This window comes from Prionailurus viverrinus, chromosome C1 (assembly GCF_022837055.1).
Source record: "Prionailurus viverrinus isolate Anna chromosome C1, UM_Priviv_1.0, whole genome shotgun sequence".
Lineage (NCBI taxonomy): Eukaryota > Metazoa > Chordata > Mammalia > Carnivora > Felidae > Prionailurus > Prionailurus viverrinus.
The window spans coordinates 181,276,140-181,296,117 of NC_062568.1; the positions used below are offsets into that span (position 1 = coordinate 181,276,140).

Consider the following 19,978-nt stretch of genomic DNA (forward strand, 5'->3'; position numbering starts at 1 on the left):
GACAGCACCAACAAACACAGAGGACCAGGAAATGGACAGCAAAACAAGTAAGAAAACTTGTGGACAATATCTGCTTTACTCCAAATGCCACAGAAAAAAATTGTGGCCCCACCCTCACCCATGTCAGCAAAGGTCAGGTTGGGAGTCTATACTCCCACCTTCACCAGGCTATCATGAGGCACCTCAACTCCCTGTTGGGGTGGTGTCACAGGCTAACAGGGAGCAGAGACTTTCATCCCTGCCAAGCAGTAAAAGACATGGGGAGACTTTCACCCCGACCTGGCAGTGAGGAGGCACCTTTCTCCCTTTCCACTGGGATGGTGTCAGAGGAGGCCTAGTGGAGAGTAAGGACTTTCACCCCTGTCCAGCATAACAAGATCATCCCTACCCACTTCCTGTGGGGTCTTGGAGACCCAGTGGTAGCAGTAACAAGGCATTCCCCCCACTCACAGCCAGAGCAGTCTAAGCAGAGGCCTGGTGGGGAGTAAGAACTCCCACCCTCACCAGCTGTAATGAGCACCCTCCCCTTTCCTTGGGTGTCCATGGAGGTTGACGGGGATTTACCCTGCCTGGGGTGGCAATGAGGCAGCACTCTCCTACTCCCCCTGCTAGAGGGGTATCGGAAGAAGCCAGCTAAACTGAAGGTTTAATTAAGACCTAGAGTCTTATAATACCCAAAATATTCAGATTTTAATCTAAAATTACTCATTCCAAAATGCAGGAAAATGAGAAAAGGCAAAAATAGATGAAAAAACCAACTTGTCAGAATTATCTGACAAAGATTTTCAATCAGCTCTTATAAAAATGCTTTGATAAACTTATGAATATACTTGAAATGCATGAAAAAATGCAAAGTCTCAGAAAAGAACTACAAAGTCTTGGCACAGAAAGAGAAGATATAAGGAAGAATCAAATGGAAATTTTGGAAATGAAGAATACAATAATCAAAATAAAAACTCAAATGCAAAATGGACCTAAATGGAAAATTACAAACAAAATGAAAGGGTCTTCAAGATTTAAAGTTAAGCAGCATTCTGAGACTTAACATCAAAAATATGATCCATCAAAGGAAAAATGGATATGTCATTGAAATGAAAAACTTTCATGTTGAGAAAATCCTGGTAAGAGGGTGAAAGATGGGCTACAGACTGGGAAAAAATATTTGCAAATCACATGTCTGACAAAGGACTAGTGTCTAGAATTCATAAAGAACTCTCTAAACTGAACAGTGAAAAAAACAAACCCACTTAGAAAATAGGCAAAAGTCTGAAAGGAGACTTCAATGAAGAGGAAAGACAGATGCAAATAAACACATGAAAAGATATTCAATATTATTAGCCTTCAGGAAAATGTAAATTAAAGCTATAATGAGATATCACTATACACATATTGGAATGGCTAAAATTTACAAGTGACAACACCAAATGCTAGTGAAGATGCAGAAAAATGGATCACTTCTATATTGTTAGTGGGAATGTACAATGGTATAGCCACTGGAGGAAAAACAGTTTAGCAGTGTCTTAAAAAACAACAAAAAAAACCTAATGTGCAATGACCATGTGGCCCGAAATTGCACTCCTGGGGATTTATCCCAGAGAAATGAACGATTATGTTCATATAAAAGCTTAAATATTTACAGAGCTTTATTTAAAATAGCCCAAACTGGAAATAACTTGGATGTCTTCCAATGGATGAGTGGTTAAAGTGGAACAGCCATACTATGGAATACTACATAACAGTCAAAAGGATCCAATTATTGTATCAATAATCCAGATGAATCTCCAGAGAATTATGTTGAGTGAAAAAAGCCAATCCCAAAAGGTTACATATTTTAGGGTTATATTTATATAACATTCTTGAAATGAAAAACTAACAGAGATGGAGAATAGACTAGTTAGAATTACAATAGAATAGGGTCTAGAGTTAAGGAGTGGGTGAGGTGGGAGGGAAGAGAGGGGTAGCTATAAAAGAGCAACATGAGGGATCCCTGCGGTGATGTAAGTGTCCTGTATCTTGACCGTATCAATGTCAATATCCAGGTTATGCTATTACAATACAATTTTACAAGACGTCACCAATGGGGGAAACAGATAAAGGGTACATGGGATCTCTCTATTATTTCATACAACCGTATGCATGTGAATCTACAAGTACCTAAAAATAAAAAGATTTTCTTAAAAAAATAGAGGGGTGCCTGGGTGACTCAGTTGGTTGAGCATGCGACTCTCGATTTCAGCTCAGGTCATGATCCCAGGGTCGTGGGATCAAGTGCCACGTAGGATTCTCCACTGAGCATAGGGCCTGATTAAGATTCTCTCTCTCTCTCCCTCTGCCCATCTCCCTTGCTCACGTGCATTTTCTTTCTGGGTAGCAATAGAACTCTGTTTCCAGAGAGGAAGCAAAAGAAAAGATGAGCTCATTCATTCATCAAATATTTATTGAATATCAATTATATGCCAAGCACTGTTGTATGTGCTAAAAAGTTAACGGTGACCAAGACAGCCGGGACCATGCTCTCATAGAGCACACACCAAGAGGAAGAATATGAGGACAAACAACAAACAAGTAAACAAGATAATCAGATTATGATACATAACAAATAAGGTAACATGGGAGAGCAGGAGTTAGGACTTTTCCTAATATGGTGTTTAGTGATTACCTGAGAATGTGCAGAGAAGTCAGCCGCATGAAAAACTGGGGGAGAAGCATTCTGGGCAGGAAGAGCTTGTCAGTGCAAAATTCCTGAAGTGGGAAAGTGCTTTAAGGGCTAGAGGCTCTGAAAGGCTGCATGATAAACAAGGCATAAAATGGTATGATGATAAAATTGGAGAGGTAGGCAGAGGCCAAGTCACAGAAGACCTTACTGGTTATGGTAAGGGTTTAGATTTTATTTCAAGCATAATGGGAAGCCATTGAGAAGTTTTTAAGAGAGGGAGTAATATTATTCAAGTTGCATTATTAAAGGACCACTTTGGTTAATCTATGGAGAATGGATTAGGAAAGAGGTATTGAAGCAGGGAGGTCAGTTAAGAAGATATCGTGATAGTCCCAGTGAATGATACCAGTGTCAGGGAGTGGGTTAGTAACAGTGGAGATACAGATAGAAATAAATAGGTTAAATATTTTATGTTTTCATAGTAGAACTGACAGGATTTGTTGATGACTTAGATGTGGGGAGGAAGCAAGTGACTCCTTAGGCTTTGGTTTGATCAACTGTGTGAAGGGAGGGACTATTCACTGAATAGATTGGACCGGGGAAGGAATAGTTTAGAGGAAGAGGAAAATTGCATCAGTAGTTCGTGCAATGGATATAAATTCACTGTCAAGTTGAATCGGAAATGAAAATCAACTTGAACATTTATCATATAATTCTTTTTATTTATTTAAAAAAAAATTTTTTTTTCAACGTTTATTTTATTTTTGGGACAGAGAGAGACAGAGCATGAACGGGAGAGAGGCAGAGAGAGAGGGAGACACAGAATCGGAAACAGGCTCCAGGCTCCGAGCCATCAGCCTAGAGCCCGACGCGGGGCTCGAACTCACTGACCGTGAGACTGTGACCTTCGGACGCTCAACCGACTGCGCCACCCAGGCGCCCCGTCATATAATTCTTTTAAAAAAAATACTTATTTATTTTGAGAGAGACAGAGAGGGAGCATGAGCTGGAGAAGGGCAGAGAGGGAGAGAGAGAGAATCCCAAGCAGGCTCCTCACTGTCAGCACAGAGCCCAATGTGGGGCTCAACCCCATGAACTATGGATCATGATCTGAGGTGAAATCAAGAGTCAGATGCTTAACCAACTGAGCCACACTAGTGCCCTGATTTATCATATAATTCTTGATAAAGGTAGTAAGATGTAATGAGATGGTAAATGAGAATGTGTTAGAAAAAAATACAGTTCATTAAGGTCAAGGGAAGCTACCAGCTGCTCTGGCCCAAGCTTCCTAATAAAGCAAACCCAGGTTGAGATCAGCTGGGCTCTGCAAGCTTAGAGCTGCTCTTGGAAGTCCAACTTTGGGTTTAGCTGCAAGTACACAGTGGGAGTAGGAGGAAATCTCCATTCATTCCAATATTTTATTTTATTTTTTTATTAAAAAAATTTTTTTTCAACATTTATTCATTTTTGAAAGGCAGAGAGAGACAGAGCACAACTGGGGGAGGGGCAGAGAGAGAGGGAGACACAGAAACAGAAGCAGGCTCCAGGCTCCAAGCTATCAGCACAGAGCCTGACGCGGGGCTCGAACTCACGGACCACGAGATCATGACCTAAACTGAAGTCGGCCATTTAACCGACTGAGCCACCCAGGCGCCCCATTCCAATATTTTAAAAGTACCTACTGTGTGTCAGGCATTGTTCTAGACACTGGAGACAGTCCAGAACAAGACAGATGGGACTTCATTCTTCTCCCCTTTCCTCCCTCCATGTTATGCATATACAGAGACAGAGTCCTGAGTAATTTTTTAACACCATAAAGCTCACTTTCATAGCAAATACCTAGACCCCAAGTGTCCCAGCACCTTCTTGCCCTTGGGATATTTGTGACTATGTCCTATACAAAGTAGATAAAGTGGTAACCTCTGACTCAGAGTTAGGGGATGTGGACCTCTTGCAGTCCTGCTGATAACTTGCTAAGTATGTGATTGTGACCAAAATAGTCATTTTAGTTCTCTTGGTCTCAGAGACCTCTTCTGTGAAAGGAGAAGACTTAGCTAAATAGCAGTGGTTTTCAAACATTTTAGCTGTGGCTTCTTTCTTGAAGTAAAATCTTACACAGAATTCCACTCATCAGTCTTTCCTCATCTCCCATGGCAGTTTCTGAGACCCTTAAAGAGCTCTTAAAGTTTTAGAAGGTTGACCTCTGTAAACCACTAGAAGATCTGCAGGTCCCTCCTGTTCTAAGATCTGTTGTTCTAAAAGAAAGGCACTATAAACAACAGAAAAACAAGAAAGAGTCCATTATCTTAAAGGAGCTAAAATCTAGTAGAAGAGATGTGCTACAAGAATCAATCAATTTGGCTTATGGAGCAGCTTCTATGTGCATTGGACCATGCTAGGTGTGCTGTAAATACTTTCTACTTCTCTTCAAATGGAAGGTTTTGGCTCATGGCTTTCTGGAGTCTTCTTCACCCCAAGTCCTGCAATCATCCTGGAAGATTCCAAGGTCCATACAGATCACCCACCAATGCCTTGGCATCTCACTTCCTCAGTCTCCTTATCTCCAGTTATCTTCTCATCTCTCCCTCTTTGCCAGCTACTTGCATAACCACACTATGAGTTGTATCATCAGCAAATGCTTCACTTCCAAAGTAACTAAAATTAGATATCCAGATTTCAGCTTTTTCTTTTTACATAATTTTTACATAAGTACCTTCAATTACTTTTCCCTTTTTCTATCAGCTCCCTTTACCTGCTTCTTTATCCAACGTAGGGCCTACTGTTCATTATTTTAATCACTGCCTAAATAAAATGTCCAACTTTCGTCCCCCATTGTCCTTCCACTGCATTCGTGTGGCAAAACCTTGGTCCTGGATGAATCCAACTGTCTTCTCATGCCTATACTAAATGTTGCCCCACAGATCACATATTCTCAAAGACAGATGCCATACAAAGTCACAGTCTCTAGCTTAACTGGGTCCTCAACACTACCTGCCCTCCCTAGTCAGCTTCCCTTTCCACTCACCATAGTGATTATTTCAAACTTTTTTCACTATGTTATAAACTCTGATATTTCTATTCCTCTTTCAGCACATGACTTTCTTTCCTACTTCACAGAAGACACAAATCGTCACACAATCCTTTGGTTTCAAGTTAAAAACTCACTTGGATCTCTGTCCATTCTCCCTTTCTTCCTCCTGTTACAGCGGACCAGGTGGCTGACTTCCTAAGGCTAGCCCCTCGCTGGTATGCAGAATCCTAAACCTGTCCATTTGGGGACTCCTTCTGATCAGCATTTAAACATACACAAATTTTCTCTCACTTCAGTTCCATATTCCCTTCTCCCTTTCACAACCAAACTTTTTGGAAAGCAGCTACACTCACCAGTTGTACTTCCTCAAATTCCACTCACTCCTCAGTTCACTCCCATTCACCATCCCATGAGATGGGATCTAGGAAGCCATTTGTTTTCTGCCCTTCCTTGGAGCTACTCTTACTAAAGTCTTCAACCACATTCTTTTTTTTTTTTTTTTTTTTTATTTTTGGGACAGAGAGAGACAGAGCATGAATGGGGGAGGGGCAGAGAGAGAGGGAGACACAGAATCGGAAACAGCCTCCAGGCTCTGAGCCATCAGCCCAGAGCCTGACGCGGGGCTTGAACTCACGGACCACGAGATCGTGACCTGGCTGAAGTCGGACGTTTAACCGACTGCGCCACCCAGGCGCCCCAACCACATTCTTAATCTGATTCAGTAATCACTCTTTATTCTTTATTTTCTTGGCAGTACCTGGCACTATTTGCTATTCCTTTCTTCTTGAAACACTCTTTAATCTGGCTTCTGTAACACATACTCTCCTGACTTTCCTTCTACTTCTCTGGCTGTTTTGTCTCAGTTACTTCTGAGGGTAATTCTTTTTGTCTCTTATAAAGAGGCTTTTCTTTGGTTTCTGCCTTCAGGTACTTTCATGAGACAACAACCAGGGCCATCTCATCCATCATATGACTTCTGCTTATGTCCACTTATAGATGATTCTCAAATTTATCTCCAGCCCAGTCTTCATTTGCTCTTGGCATGGCTGCTCCAGAGACACTTCAAAGTCAGTGTTTCAAAAGCTGAACTCCTTCCCCTCCTCCCTCTAAACTGTGTTCCCAAACTCAGAGGATGACACCATCAAACCAGAACCTTGAAAGCCTTCTTTAAACTCTGCCCACACTCTGACTTCCATGCCTTCTTCCTCATTTCCTATACTCATTAATCCTGAAGTCCTGTTGAGTCTACCTCTTCTCAATTCCCTTTACTTTTCTCTTCCTCACAAATACCACCATCTCTCAGCTAGATTATGGCAACAGTCTCCTAACTGGTCTCACTGCCTTTGTTCCTGTACAATAATCAATTTCCCATACAATTGGCAGAGTGATTTTTCTAAAGCACAAATCTTCTTAGTCTCTTTTATGTTACTAAACCCTGTGGTAGTTTCCTGTTGTCCAAACTTCTTCATGCAGACACTCATGTTCCCTCATGATCAGGTCCCTGCCTACTTCTTCACTCTCATGGTCTCCTTCCCCAGTTCCTCTCTTCAAGCTCTATGCTGTAGCAGCACTGAGGTCATTGAGTTCCTCAAACAAATCATGCCTTCTCTTGTACATGTCATACCCCCCTTGAAAATTAATCCCCCATCTTTTTGCTTGGCTCTCGGTTACCCATACTTCAGGACTCGGTTTGTTATTTCCTTTAAGAATATTTTCTGGTTTATTAGCCCGGGCCAGGGCACCTCCTTTGTGCTTCCATAGTATCCAACACCATCTTCCCCCAGCAGGCTATTTGGACCATAAGGGTAGAAATTGTGTCTTATTTTGTATCCTCAGTGTCTTCCTATAGTACCTGGCACATGGTAGATAGGCAATTTTACTGTTGATTGTGATTGTGTAATGGATCTGAGATATGTGGAGGCTGTGAAGTGGGACAGAGGAGATAAGCAAGGAAACATTATGAGGAGAGAGGGAAGCATAGGGCAGGTATGTAGACATCTCACAGTCTTGGTGCTGGGAAGTAATTTAGACCAAGTCATGGAAACCGGTGGCAGCAAGGAGATCTTTATAGAGAAGTCCAGTATCTTTATCATGGCAAGGTTCCCCACCTCCAAATGAATTAAGGCCATAGCCTTGTTCTGTGGGGCAAGTATCCCTACCAATTACCCCAAGTCAGGTGGGTGGATTTTTGTCAGCTTTGATAATTAATGTCAGCTTCTTCTCTGAAGAGTGTTCAAATTGGACACTTCATCTCCACTGCTGCCTACTCAATCTAGGCCACTGTCTCTTCATCTGTAGCTCATATCTGGATTAATTGGTCCATTTTTCTTCTTCTTCTTTTTTTTTTTTTAATTTTTTTTCCAACGTTTTTATTTATTTTTGGGACAGAGAGAGACAGAGCATGAACTGGGGAGGGGCAGAGAGAGAGGGAGACACAGAATCGGAAACAGGCTCCAGGCTCTGAGCCATCAGCCCAGAGCCTGACGCGGGGCTCGAACTCACGGACCGCGAGATCGTGACCTGGCTGAAGTCGGACGCTTAACCGACTGCGCCACCCAGGCGCCCCCCATTTTTCTTCTTTAATTTATCTCTTATAGAGATTCTAGAATAATCTCCCTCAAAAACCCAGTAATATACTTTTCCAGTGCTCAAGAACTAGACCTCCTTTTTCCCCTACAGCAAACCTAAATGCTGTGATCTAGCTTCTTGGCTTTTTGTTCTTGTGACCACTATTACACCTATTCCCCACCACCTCTCCAATATGCTTTTCCCACTTGTGCAACTAGGTTTCATGGTTGTGAATCTTGGACTCAAAGCACACTCTAAAGTTAAAAGCAACTTTTAGGAGGGCATACAATTCAGAGGTCCAAAACTAGCAAAAAAACCTCCTTGTATGTTAAAACATTTTGAAAGATATAAATGTGGCCATACCTAGACCATATTTTCCTAGTTCATTGATGATGTATCCTTTGGTATATAATATATATATACTTTCATTCCCTTTTGATGATCTAGTTCTAGGCTTTTGCCTGGACAGAATTCGATTCCATCTATTATCGTGCCAAGGCAGAGTAATACATTTGCCCAAAGTCTAACAAGTTTCTGTGAAAAAATACTTTTGGTGAAAAAGTAGAAAGACAAGAGTTAAAGGGCAAGATTAACAAGAGAGAAAAGAAGAATGAAAAAGAAAGAAAAGGGTTATCAAAATTATCAGATACAATGTTAAATAAAAACAGCAAAAATCTCTCAGCTTTTTTGATATTTAGAGTATCGTCCAATTATGTAAAAAAAAAATCCCACATATATGTATGTTTATAGAGAGAAGAAAGAAAAATTAGGACATTAACATATCCCCCTGGTGACATTATGGGCTATTAACATCTCCTTTCACTTTTCCATGCTTTCCAAATTTTCTACAAGAAGCATAAAATTATTTTAAAAAGCAGGAAAAGATTTAAAAATTTAATAATATATTAAAAGACAAACTTCTTGGGGAATGCTTGCTTATAACTAATTTTTCCACTCACATCATTTGGCAACAAATATCAAATTCTTATGATGATTAAGCCAAATGTACCCCCAAATAATTAATGTGATATGGGATTTTCTCAATTTACCAGAGTTCCTTTTCCTCTTCCTTTGGGCTTTGAATCTCTACTTCCAAAATTGGTTCTTTAGACACAAGATCTTTACAGATATTTTCACCTGTAATTAAATTAGTAGCTGCAGTTTTTCTCTCTACAGTAAAATGATTTAATTGTTCAAATTCTTGTGAAAGCTTCAAGACCTATAAAGTTAAAGTGAAAAGACAAATATTCTATTTTGCATACTCTTACAGATAATTATGAAAAAAAGTACATTTAGTCATTTAGTCCATTAAATGCTTAAATAATTATTGACAAGTAATATAAATTAACATCTAATTGAAGGATCTTCTTCTAGTTTAACTTAACACTTTGCAGTTGTTATATAATTAATCCATTTTTACCATAGGCATAAGGATGCATAAATCCATGGTTTTAAAGAAGGGTATTTTTGGAGAGAGGGAGAGAGAGAAAGATAAAGCAAATGTAGTACCAACCATGTTAACATTGGAGAGGTGAGGGTACATGGGCATTCTTTTTGCTATTTTTGCAACTTTTCTATAAGTTTGAAATTATTTCAAAATAAAAAGTTTTTTAAGTGAGAGAGAGCCAGATTAGCAGGATAGTGATACGGCTCTCTCATTTTTATATTATATTCTTATTGCCTACATTTATCTCCTGTGTTAAACTATCCAATGATATTTCATAAGACAAGATCCTTTAACTGCACAGTGTGAGGGTAACTCACTTTGCTGACAAGATCCCACAAACAAAGCTTAGTTATAGGCTATGCCCCATAATCTACCTTCCCAGACAGCAAACCCCATGTTCTGAACCTTTCCCTCCCTAAGTCACATACTATTTGATCCATATCCCAATCTCTCAGCAACTTGTACCCTGCTTTCAGGATAAAAACCTCACATAAATGAGGCCTGGACTTAGTCCTCCATTTCACATGTACTAAAATATAACCCAATATCTTTTAACTGTGTGTTCAAGCCTTCACTTCTTTCTGCCATTTTAATCAAGACCCAGAGAGTAACTGAGGAAGGGAATTTTCAGCCCAGAGTTGTTAATAATAGGTAGGACTCCAGAAATTACACTATAGGCAACCTCCAATGTTGACTAACCCTGGTCTGGCAGCCATTTTTACACTTGGGGAACAAAGTGGGGTCAGGACACTTAAATATTTTTCTAATTCTAAGTATAAGCCTAATTTTCAGTATAACTGAAAAAAAAATGCTTTGATTCAAAGATTTAAGGTTGAAGACACTTAAGTAAACTTGTTTGTTTTGAGTACTGGGGGGTGGGTGGTGGTAAAATAGACCTAACATAAAGTTTACCATCTTAACCAGTTTAAGTGTGTGGTTCCATGGTATTAAATATATTCACACGGTTGTGCAGCCACTGCCACCATCCATCCCCCGAACTCATTTCATCTTGTAAAACAAACCCAATACCTATTATACAATTACACCCTTTTCTTGTCTCCCCCAGTCCCTGGGCAACCACCATTACACTTTCTGTCTTTATGATTTTGACTACTCTGAGTACCTCATATAATTGAAATCATACAGTGTTTGTGGTTTTGTGATTGGTTTATTTCACTTAGCATAAAGTCTTCAAGATTCATCCATGTTGTAGCATATTGCAGAATCTCCTTCCTTTTTAAGGCTCAATGACTTTCCATTGTGTGTATATACCACAATTTGCTTATCTATTCATCCATCAAGAAACACTTGGGATACTTCTAAGCTTTAACTATTGTGAATAATGCTGCCGTGAAAATGGGTGTGCAAATATCTCTTCAAGACTCTGCTTTCAATTCTTTTGGGTATATCTCTCTAGATAGCGGAATTGCTGGATCATTTGGTGGTTGTATTTTTGAGCAAACCTTTTACATTATAATATGTGCTCCAAAATTTAAGCTTTTGGGAAACTGACTCAAAGTAAAAAAAAAAAAAAAAAAAAAAAAATTCACAGATTAATTCTAAGAGTGAAAGACTGAAGTCTATTCTGAGTCATAGCTTGGCTTATAGCCTACACTATATGGGAATTTATTCTATAATAATAAAAGAAATTCCAATTTACATGTAATCTCTTATTGAAAATTAATTTCCTTTTATTGTATCCTCATAAGAGATAAAGGCAAACACTGAACATTTAAATAATTAATTCAGTCTCACCTTTGTTTCTAATTCAGAATTCTCTCTTTGTAGCAGGTCATATGTTATTAAATAATTGTCTCTGTATTCTGCTGCCCTTGGAAGACTTTGAATTTCATTATAAAGGCATATAAGTTCTGACCTTGATTTTTGCAACTCCTGATTAAGAAATAAAGACATTTAGTAAAATGAGATTTTCCCCATAAAAGGTATAATATTTCTAAAATGGAATCTTTGAAACAACTGTCACAATTTTTTTTTTGCTTCCCCCCCCCCCAACTTATTCTTCTAGCAGAACTACTTTTAAGAAAGTAGTTAAGGTAGTTAAGTAGTAAAGTTTACTTAAGTCAATTAATGAAACTGAGCATTCTTAGCTTCTATCACTCACAGGTGGAAGGACTGGGTTTCTAGAGTTCTTCCTACTTTTTGCAAGGCTTGTAGAGAGGGTACATTCTTCAGCAACTCCTGCACTAATTATATTTTCTTTCTTAAAGTGTATCTTTTTTCAAATGTACCTTTTACAGAATAACTAGCCTTTAATCTTGTGACAACCTCATGCAGAAGGGCTACTGAAACAGGCTCAGAGAGTGTAAGTGGCCTGCCCAAGTTCACATAGCCAGGAAGTGGTAAAGCTGAGATTCAACCATCTGACCAACTTCAAACTCTGTGTTCTTCACAACAAATTATGCTGCCTTAGTTAATAATGTGTATTCAGTGACTTAATCAACTAGGGCTTCCTCTAATCCTCTGATTTCTTCCCCCTATGTCTGTGAGAGAAAACCCTTTAGTTATATGTAGAGTCTTATCAAATTTCTACATCGATGACATGGAAGATGTAGTTTGGCTGGTGGATGACTGGGGCCTGAGAGTTAGTCTGTGGTGTCCTGTGAAGGAAACAGATGATATTAAATTTACTTTAGGAAAGGAGTTACATGGTATTTTCCCAAAGCCTTCAAATCAGAAGGAGAAGAGAATGTTGATGAGGAAAGTGTTGGGCAAAAAGGAGAGAGAACAGAGAGTGGCCACAGGAAGAAGGCAAGTGGTATCAGTTTCCTACCTCATTGTATTGGAAATTCCTGTAGGTCATCAGGATGGGATTTGGGGCATTGCACTGGCTGTCACCCACCCTGCAAACTGATTAAATGTCACCATCCTCTAAATTGGTGATCTAGACTTCCATGGACTCACTTCCAGGTCTCTCTTTTAAATATAGGCTGGTTGTCTCCTGATAGACCTTTCCAAGATAGTAGGACAAACAGTTAAAAGGAGAGACAAGTCCATGACTCTATGGCCACCCTAATAATCAAACCACCTACTACAAGGTCTCTTTTTGGCTAGTGCTGGAGCTGGAACTCAGCGTGAGGGAACAACAGTCACGCCATTATTACTAACAGAAACACATATTCTAGAGCTACTATTTATTTTAAAATCAAAATAAATGGTAACATGAAATCCCTAAATTAGGAATGCAAAAAGAGGAGAATAACATCCTGAGTGGCAGAATACCTCACTATCAACTTCCAAAGCCTTCTGTACAGTATTAAGATCAGATGTCGATTGCTTTCTCCTTTCTCTCTCTTCTGACAACTTACTTTCAAATATGTCATTTTTTTCTTGGCTCATTTTCAAAATCTGCAAAAAAGCATTTTGCATAATTATTTCTACACACAATAATGTTTCCTATAAATTCTAATAATACTAATTTACACCCTAACTAAATTATAAAGTCACCTAAAGGAGATATAAAGCTGGGAAAAATAGTTCATGGTACCATAGTTCGTAAGAGACATTTTTCTCTCTGAGTCTGTTTTCTCAACTGTAAAATGGAGCTAATACTTGTCCTACATACATTATGGCCATCAGAGTAGGAATAAAGTGAGATTTTGAAAGTATTCTGTAAATGTTAAGCACCTACGAAATGCAAAGTATTGTTGAAATCTTTCTAAATTCGTTGGTAATAATAATTGCAATAATAATGAGATCAGCTAATAGTCAGTTAGTGCTTAGCATATGTCAGACATTACGGTACATGTTTTACTTGCACAATCTCATTTTATTTTCCCAGAACCCTACAAAATTGGAACTACTTTTTTTTTTCTTTTTACAGAGAACAGAGGTGAGGCTCAGATATATTTACTTAAGCTGAAGAAAGGAAAGGGTGGATCAGCCAAAGAGTTTTACCTAATTAAATTTTGGACAAAAGTATGCTGGAGCTTTGCTTGTACTTCTGGATTCATAATTTACTGCCAGATATGTATTCATTTGACCTACAGGTTTTTCCAGAATTAATCCATTAGTTTAGTAACGTTGATTATTAATAATTTCCCTTTTTTGTGTTTAATATCAATAAAACAGGAAGAGATGTGTTGGAAAGAATGGAAAAGGAAACTGGAAAAATGGATGCTAAAACCTCGGTGTAACTTTTGCAAATCCTCCTGTCTAAGGGCATAGAAAAAAGACCTGGCTAAGAATGAGGTCGACTTCTTAGCAGCACCATACAAGGATACAGGAAAGGATATCACCCACCCTCTTCTGCCCTGGTGAATGTTTCTGCACATCCATACCTGACACGCTGAGCATTCAGCACTCAAGGCAAAGCTCTTTTTGGCCCCACCCTTCCGCCACCTGAGATGCCTCCGTGCAAAGTGTAGGGAAATGGTTCAACTCCCCTCATTCCCTTTGTGTTTTTAGCATAAGAATGTCATGTATTTTAATGTCATAACTTTTAAAAGATAGCTTTCAAAGGGATATATATTTGAAATCTCCCATAATTTATGCCATTCTAAAAATAATTATGCGCTTAGGCAATTTATGTCCTTCACAGACTTCGTGGTGACCAAAGTTTCAAGCAGAAATACACAGGAAAAGGGCAGCAAACAATGTGAGAGATGAGCAGTGGGATGGCGAGAGCTCTGGGCAGCTGAAGGGAGCCTACCTCATCTGTCAGGCAACAGCAAACAGAGGGAAGCACTGACTGACGTGCTAAGGAACTGCCTAACTGGCACAGGGTAGCTACCAATGGCTCTGGAGAACGGTATAACAGCTTGGAACTTTCCACTTTCAGTGTTCCACTACCTGAAAGGTGGGGATCATCTAATGCTCTGAACCAAACTGTGCCTCCTGGGCACAGTATGACAAGTGTTCCTGCCATCCGTGCTGTGTGCTTGCACTGTGCTCTGCCCTTGCACAGGCATAGCCAATGGGGTGGCGGATGTGGGTGCCAGACAGGAAGAAACATGCCAGGTCATCACCTCCAGGTTCATGTGCTCAGTGTTGGGCATGCTGTAACCCCCATCAGTTATAATAAATCCCCTATATAAATTCCTCCATAAATCCTCATAAGAGTTAATATGATGAACAAAATCAGCTGGAAGGCCAGACAAACCTGGAATAACTCCTAGCTCTGTCTCTTACATTGTTCAAGTTCCTTTAAATTCTCTCAAATATGAAGTGGGACTATCTCTCCTACCTTGGGGAGGGTTGTTATAGGGATTACATGAGACTATATTTATAAAACATCTGGAACAGAACATGGCATATGAGAGATGCTTGACATATTGTGGCTATTATCATTCTTACCAGATACCTAGCATTTCTTCTCTTTTAAGCATTTTCTCTGAGAATATGCATACTAGCCACATTAAGAGGATCTAATTAATGATAAATCTGTCTGCATATAGAAATTGGTAAGGAATACAGATTATTATCTTGAGGACTTGGTTTAAAGGATTTCTTTTCTAAATTATTTGTTCTTCTTTTAAAATTTAAAAAAATTAATTAAATGCTTATTTGTTTTTGGGAAGGGGGCACAGAGAGGGAGGAAGGGAGAGAACCCCAAGTTAGCTCCATGCTGCCAGCACAGAGCCTGATGCGGGCTCGATCCCATGGAACTGTGAGATCATGACCTGAGCAGAAACCAAGAGTTGGGTGCTTAACTGACTGAGCCACCCAGTAGTCACTAAATTATTTGTTCTTTTTAAGTCACCCCCTCTCATTTATTTTCAAAAGAATTCTTATGGGGAAACTGCCTCCAGGGCTCCCAGAAATGGAAGCTTCTCTGGTCGGTGTGGAGGCAGTAGGCCTGGAGCTTTGCATCTGTAGAACGTCAAGGATCCCTAAAACACAGTTTGAAAGTCACAGTGGCAAAAATGTGGGTTTTGTAGTCAGTTGAAATTTGAGATCTTCCACATTTATGAATTTGTGATCTTGGTTTCCTCACTATGCAGAAGACGGAACGATACTTACCTCCCAGAATTTTCTGTTAACATTACATGCGTGATATCAAACCTACAGCAGAGTCTTTACAACATTGTAGGCACTCAGATCTTAATTTCCATCCTTTTACTTTCTATTTGTAGGAAACAGAAAGTAAAGTAGTCAGAGACCAGGAATGATGGCATGAGGCACCTGAGCACCCGTCTAAAAGCTGATGATGCAGGCCAAGGGGAGCGTGACCCTGCATCAAGATCTAAAGCTCCTAACCCCCGGATTACAGCATTCAGTTCACTCGATTATGCTGCTGAGAATGATTCTTTGGTTAATACTGAGTGATATCACCATTGCCTGGCTGCTAAACACAATCAAGAAAGCTTCAGTCTTTTTCTTCTTGAAAGATCACAAGAGAACTTCAATGGCAAAAATCTATTTAGTTACTTCCTCTTTCCTCAAGAAATGACTTTAAAAAATTTTTTAATGTTCTTATTTATTTTTGAGACAGACAGAGACAGAGCATGAGCAGGGGAGGGGCAGAGAGAGAGGGAGACACAGAATCTGAAGCAGGCTCCAAGCTCTGAGCCGGCAGCACAGAGCCCGACACGGGGCTGGAACCCACGAGCCGTGAGATCATGACCTGAGCTGAAGTTGGACGCCCAACTGACTGAACCACCAAGGTGCCCCAAGAAATGACTTTAAAAGGCCATTTAACTATAATTTATTACTTATTCATTGAATACCTTTTCTAATTTTAAAGACTTCTATTTGTAAACACTCTTAAAGGGAAGACACATATATTTACAATGTTCCTTCTTAGCCCCTTCCAGGGGGCTCTATGTGGGATGAAATGAAAGGATCATTAAAAGTCAATATAAATCTTTATTATTTTAGAAATCCACACATATTTCAAGTCTTGATGACAAGGTAAAGAAAACTGGTTTATACCATAGCTGCAGGACTAAGATCAGACAGATAAAAACCCTGGTATTTAATATTAAACATGATAGGAAAATGTGTTTTCTTTTCTAAACGTTTTAAAATAAGACAGATGCTCATTTATTCAGAATGTCATAGATAACATCTATCATAGAGGGAGGTGGATTTACCAGTTACTCTACAAGAATCTTTTCTACCATCCAGAATTCTGTGGGGCGCCTGGGTTTGGTTGAGTGTCCAACTTTGTCTCAGGTCATGATCTCCCAGTTTGTGGGTTCGAGCCCTGCATTGGGCTCTGTGCTGACAGCTCGAAGCCTGGAGCCTGCTTCAGATTCTGTGTCTCCGTCTCTCTCTACTGCCCCACCCCCACCCACCACCAGCAATCTTTCTCTCTCTCTCAAAATAAACATAAAAAAAAAAAAGGATTCTGTGATACAGAGGGCCACATGGAACTGTACCCCTGGTAGGTATCTCTCTCTTCAGGAGAGAACTTGGCACACACTTCCCAGGCATCCTCCAGTGAACAACTGAGCATGGTCAGGGATATTAAGGTCTGGCCATTTCTGGTTAATGTGGAATTTCGTCACAGGTTATCACAGAGCCAAAGCCCTGTTGGTCTGAATGAGACTTCTCAGAGCTACACCACAGGCTGAGGTTCTTCCTTCCAATCTTCCTTCCATCTCCCTCTTCTTTAACAGATATCAGACCTGAATCACGATCTAAAGGCTTTGCTAGCTCATGTCTGCCCTTCCCTGATCCTTCTCAGGTACCACCCCCAATAACTCCCCTGTAATTCTAGGTTTGTCTTGGTGCCTGCTTCCCAGATCAGTCTCCTTTCAGTGGATATATGGGTGACAGACCAGGAATGGGCCACAGTCGTGGTCACCATCAAAGACAAAAGAAAATGACCATTTGTTTAAAGACATGAATATAAGCATCCAAGAAGCTCAATGAACTGGAAGAAAGATGAAATCAAGGAGACCCACACCAAGACACATTATAATTAAACTATTGAAAGGCAAAGACAAAGAGATAATCTCAACTGCAGCAAGAGAGAAGTGACTTGTCACTTACAGGAGATCCTCAATAAGATCCTCAATAATCCTCAATTATTGAGCAGATTTCTCATCAGAAACTTTGGAGGTCAGAAGGCTGTGGGCTGATATATTCAAAATGCTAAAAGGAAAAACCTGTCAGCCAAGAGTTCTATATCCAACAAAACTGTCCTTTCAAGAGTGAGAATGAAATTAAGACATTCACAGATAAATAAAAGCTGAGGCAGTTTGTTACTACTAGACCTTCCCTGTGAGAAATCCTAAAGGGAGTCCTGCGGGTTGAAATGAAAAGATACCAGACAGTAACTCAAAGCCATATGAAGAGATAAACATCTCAGTAAAGGTAAATACATGGGCAATTATAAAAGCTAGTATTATAGTAACAATGATTTAAAACTCAACTTTTTTTTCACATGATTTAAGAGATGAATATATTGTTTAAAATTATTAGCCTAAAAGCTAGTATTATTGTAACTTTCATTCTAATTCCATAATTTGGTTTCTATGTAATTTAAGAGACTAATACATTTAAAAAAGCAATTATTAGTTCATGTTTTTGGACACACAATATATAAAAATGTAATTTTGGGATGTCAGTTACTGAAAGCAGAGCTGTAAATGAGTAGAATTTTTGCATACTATTACAGTTAAGCTGGCATAAAGTCAAATTAGAGTGTTATAACTTTAGCATGTTAAATGTAATCCCTATGGTAACCACAAAGAAAATAGTTATAGAGTATACTCAAAAGGAAATGAAAAGGAATTAACATGTTTTATTACCAAAAAATCAACTATACACAAGAGAGACAATAATGCAGGAAATGAGGGGGACAAAGAGCTATAATATACATAGAAACATGGCAAAATGACAAAAGTCCTACTGTAATAATTACTTTAAATTTAAGATAATTATCTCTACAATCAAAAGACAGACATTGGTATCATGAATAAAAACAAAACATGACCCAACTATATACTGTCCACACAAGATTCACTTCAGATGCAAACAGGTTGCAAGATAAAGGATAAAAAAAGTTTTTCATGCAAACAGTAACCAAAAGATGGCAGGGCTAGTAAAACTAATATCAGACAAAATAGACTTTAAATCAAAAAAGATTACAAGAGACAAAGAAGGACATTAATAAAACATTCAATACAGCAATAAGATACAATAGTACCTAATCACCAACAAAATATATAAGGCAAAAATTGGCCAAACTGAAAGAAGATGGAGACATTTCTACAACAAGAATTGGAGACTTCAATACCTTTCTTTCTTTCTTTCTTTCTTTCTTTCTTTCTTTCTTTCTTTCTTTCTTTCTTTTTTCTTTTTGATTGAGAGAGAGGGTGCAAGTTATCAAGGGGCAGAGAGAGAGAGAGAGAGAGAGAGAGAGAGAGAGAGAGAGAGAAGCAGGGCTCACCTGGGGTTCATGTTTTTACTCGAAGCGGGGCTCAAGCTCACCCGATGTGGGACTCGAACTCACAAACTATGAGATCATAACCTGAGCTGAAGTCAGATGCTTAACGACTGAGTCATCCAGGTACCCCTCAATATCCTACTTTCAATAATGGATAGAACAGCCAGATATAAAATAAGTAAGGAAACAGGACTTGAACAACACAATAAAGCAGTAATATTTAACAGACATACAGGACACTCTACTCAATGACAATAAAGTACTCATCCTTCTCAAATGCACACAGGTCATTCTCCAGGACAGACCATATTTTAGGCCACAGACTAAATCTTAACAGATTTTAAAAGACAGATTGGTAATATGGTAATACAAAGTATCTTCTCTGATCACAGTAGGATGGAGACAGAAATTAAGAACAGAAGGAAAACTGGAAAATTCACATATTTGTGGAAATTAAACAACTTACTTTTAAACAACCAATGGATCAAAGAAAATATCACAAGAGAGATTAGGAAATACCCAGAGATGAATGAAAATGAAAGTACAACATAGCAAAACTTATGAGAAGTAATAAAAGGGGGAAATTTATAGCAATAAATGCTCACATTAAAGAACAAGAAAGATTTGAAATCAACAACCTAACTTTATAATTTAAGAAAGTATGAAAAGAACAACAAATTAAATCCAGACATAGTAGAAAGAAATAATAAAGGTTAGAGCACAGATAAAATAAAGAATAGAAAATCAATATATAAAATCAGTGAAACCAAAAATTGGTTATTTGAAACGATGAACAAAATTGACAAACCTTCACCTAGACTGACTAAGAAAAAAAAAAAGACTCAAATTACTAAAGTAAGAGTTGAAAATGAGTATATTACTACTGATTCTACAGAAATTAAAAAAAAAATTATAAGAGTA

The 19,978-nt window shown here is 38.9% G+C and overlaps 1 protein-coding gene across 7 annotated transcripts in view; it reads right to left on the reverse strand.

Moving 5' to 3' along the window:
• CCDC30 (coiled-coil domain containing 30) overlaps positions 1–19,978 on the reverse strand; it is a 131,594-nt gene that overhangs the window by 62,133 nt on the left and 49,483 nt on the right. For 5 of the 7 annotated variants that reach the window (XM_047873832.1, XM_047873833.1, XM_047873831.1 and 2 more), the window contains 3 exons: positions 12,943–13,068; positions 11,458–11,595; positions 9,305–9,474 (listed from right to left, as the gene is read on the reverse strand). In XM_047873832.1, the coding sequence (XP_047729788.1) occupies positions 9,305–9,474; positions 11,458–11,595; positions 12,943–13,068 (434 nt within the window). Of the gene's footprint in view, positions 1–9,304; positions 9,475–11,457; positions 11,596–12,942; positions 13,069–14,371; positions 14,458–19,978 lie in introns of those variants that run through there. The other 2 variants (XM_047873837.1, XM_047873836.1) reach the window with 2 other exon arrangements.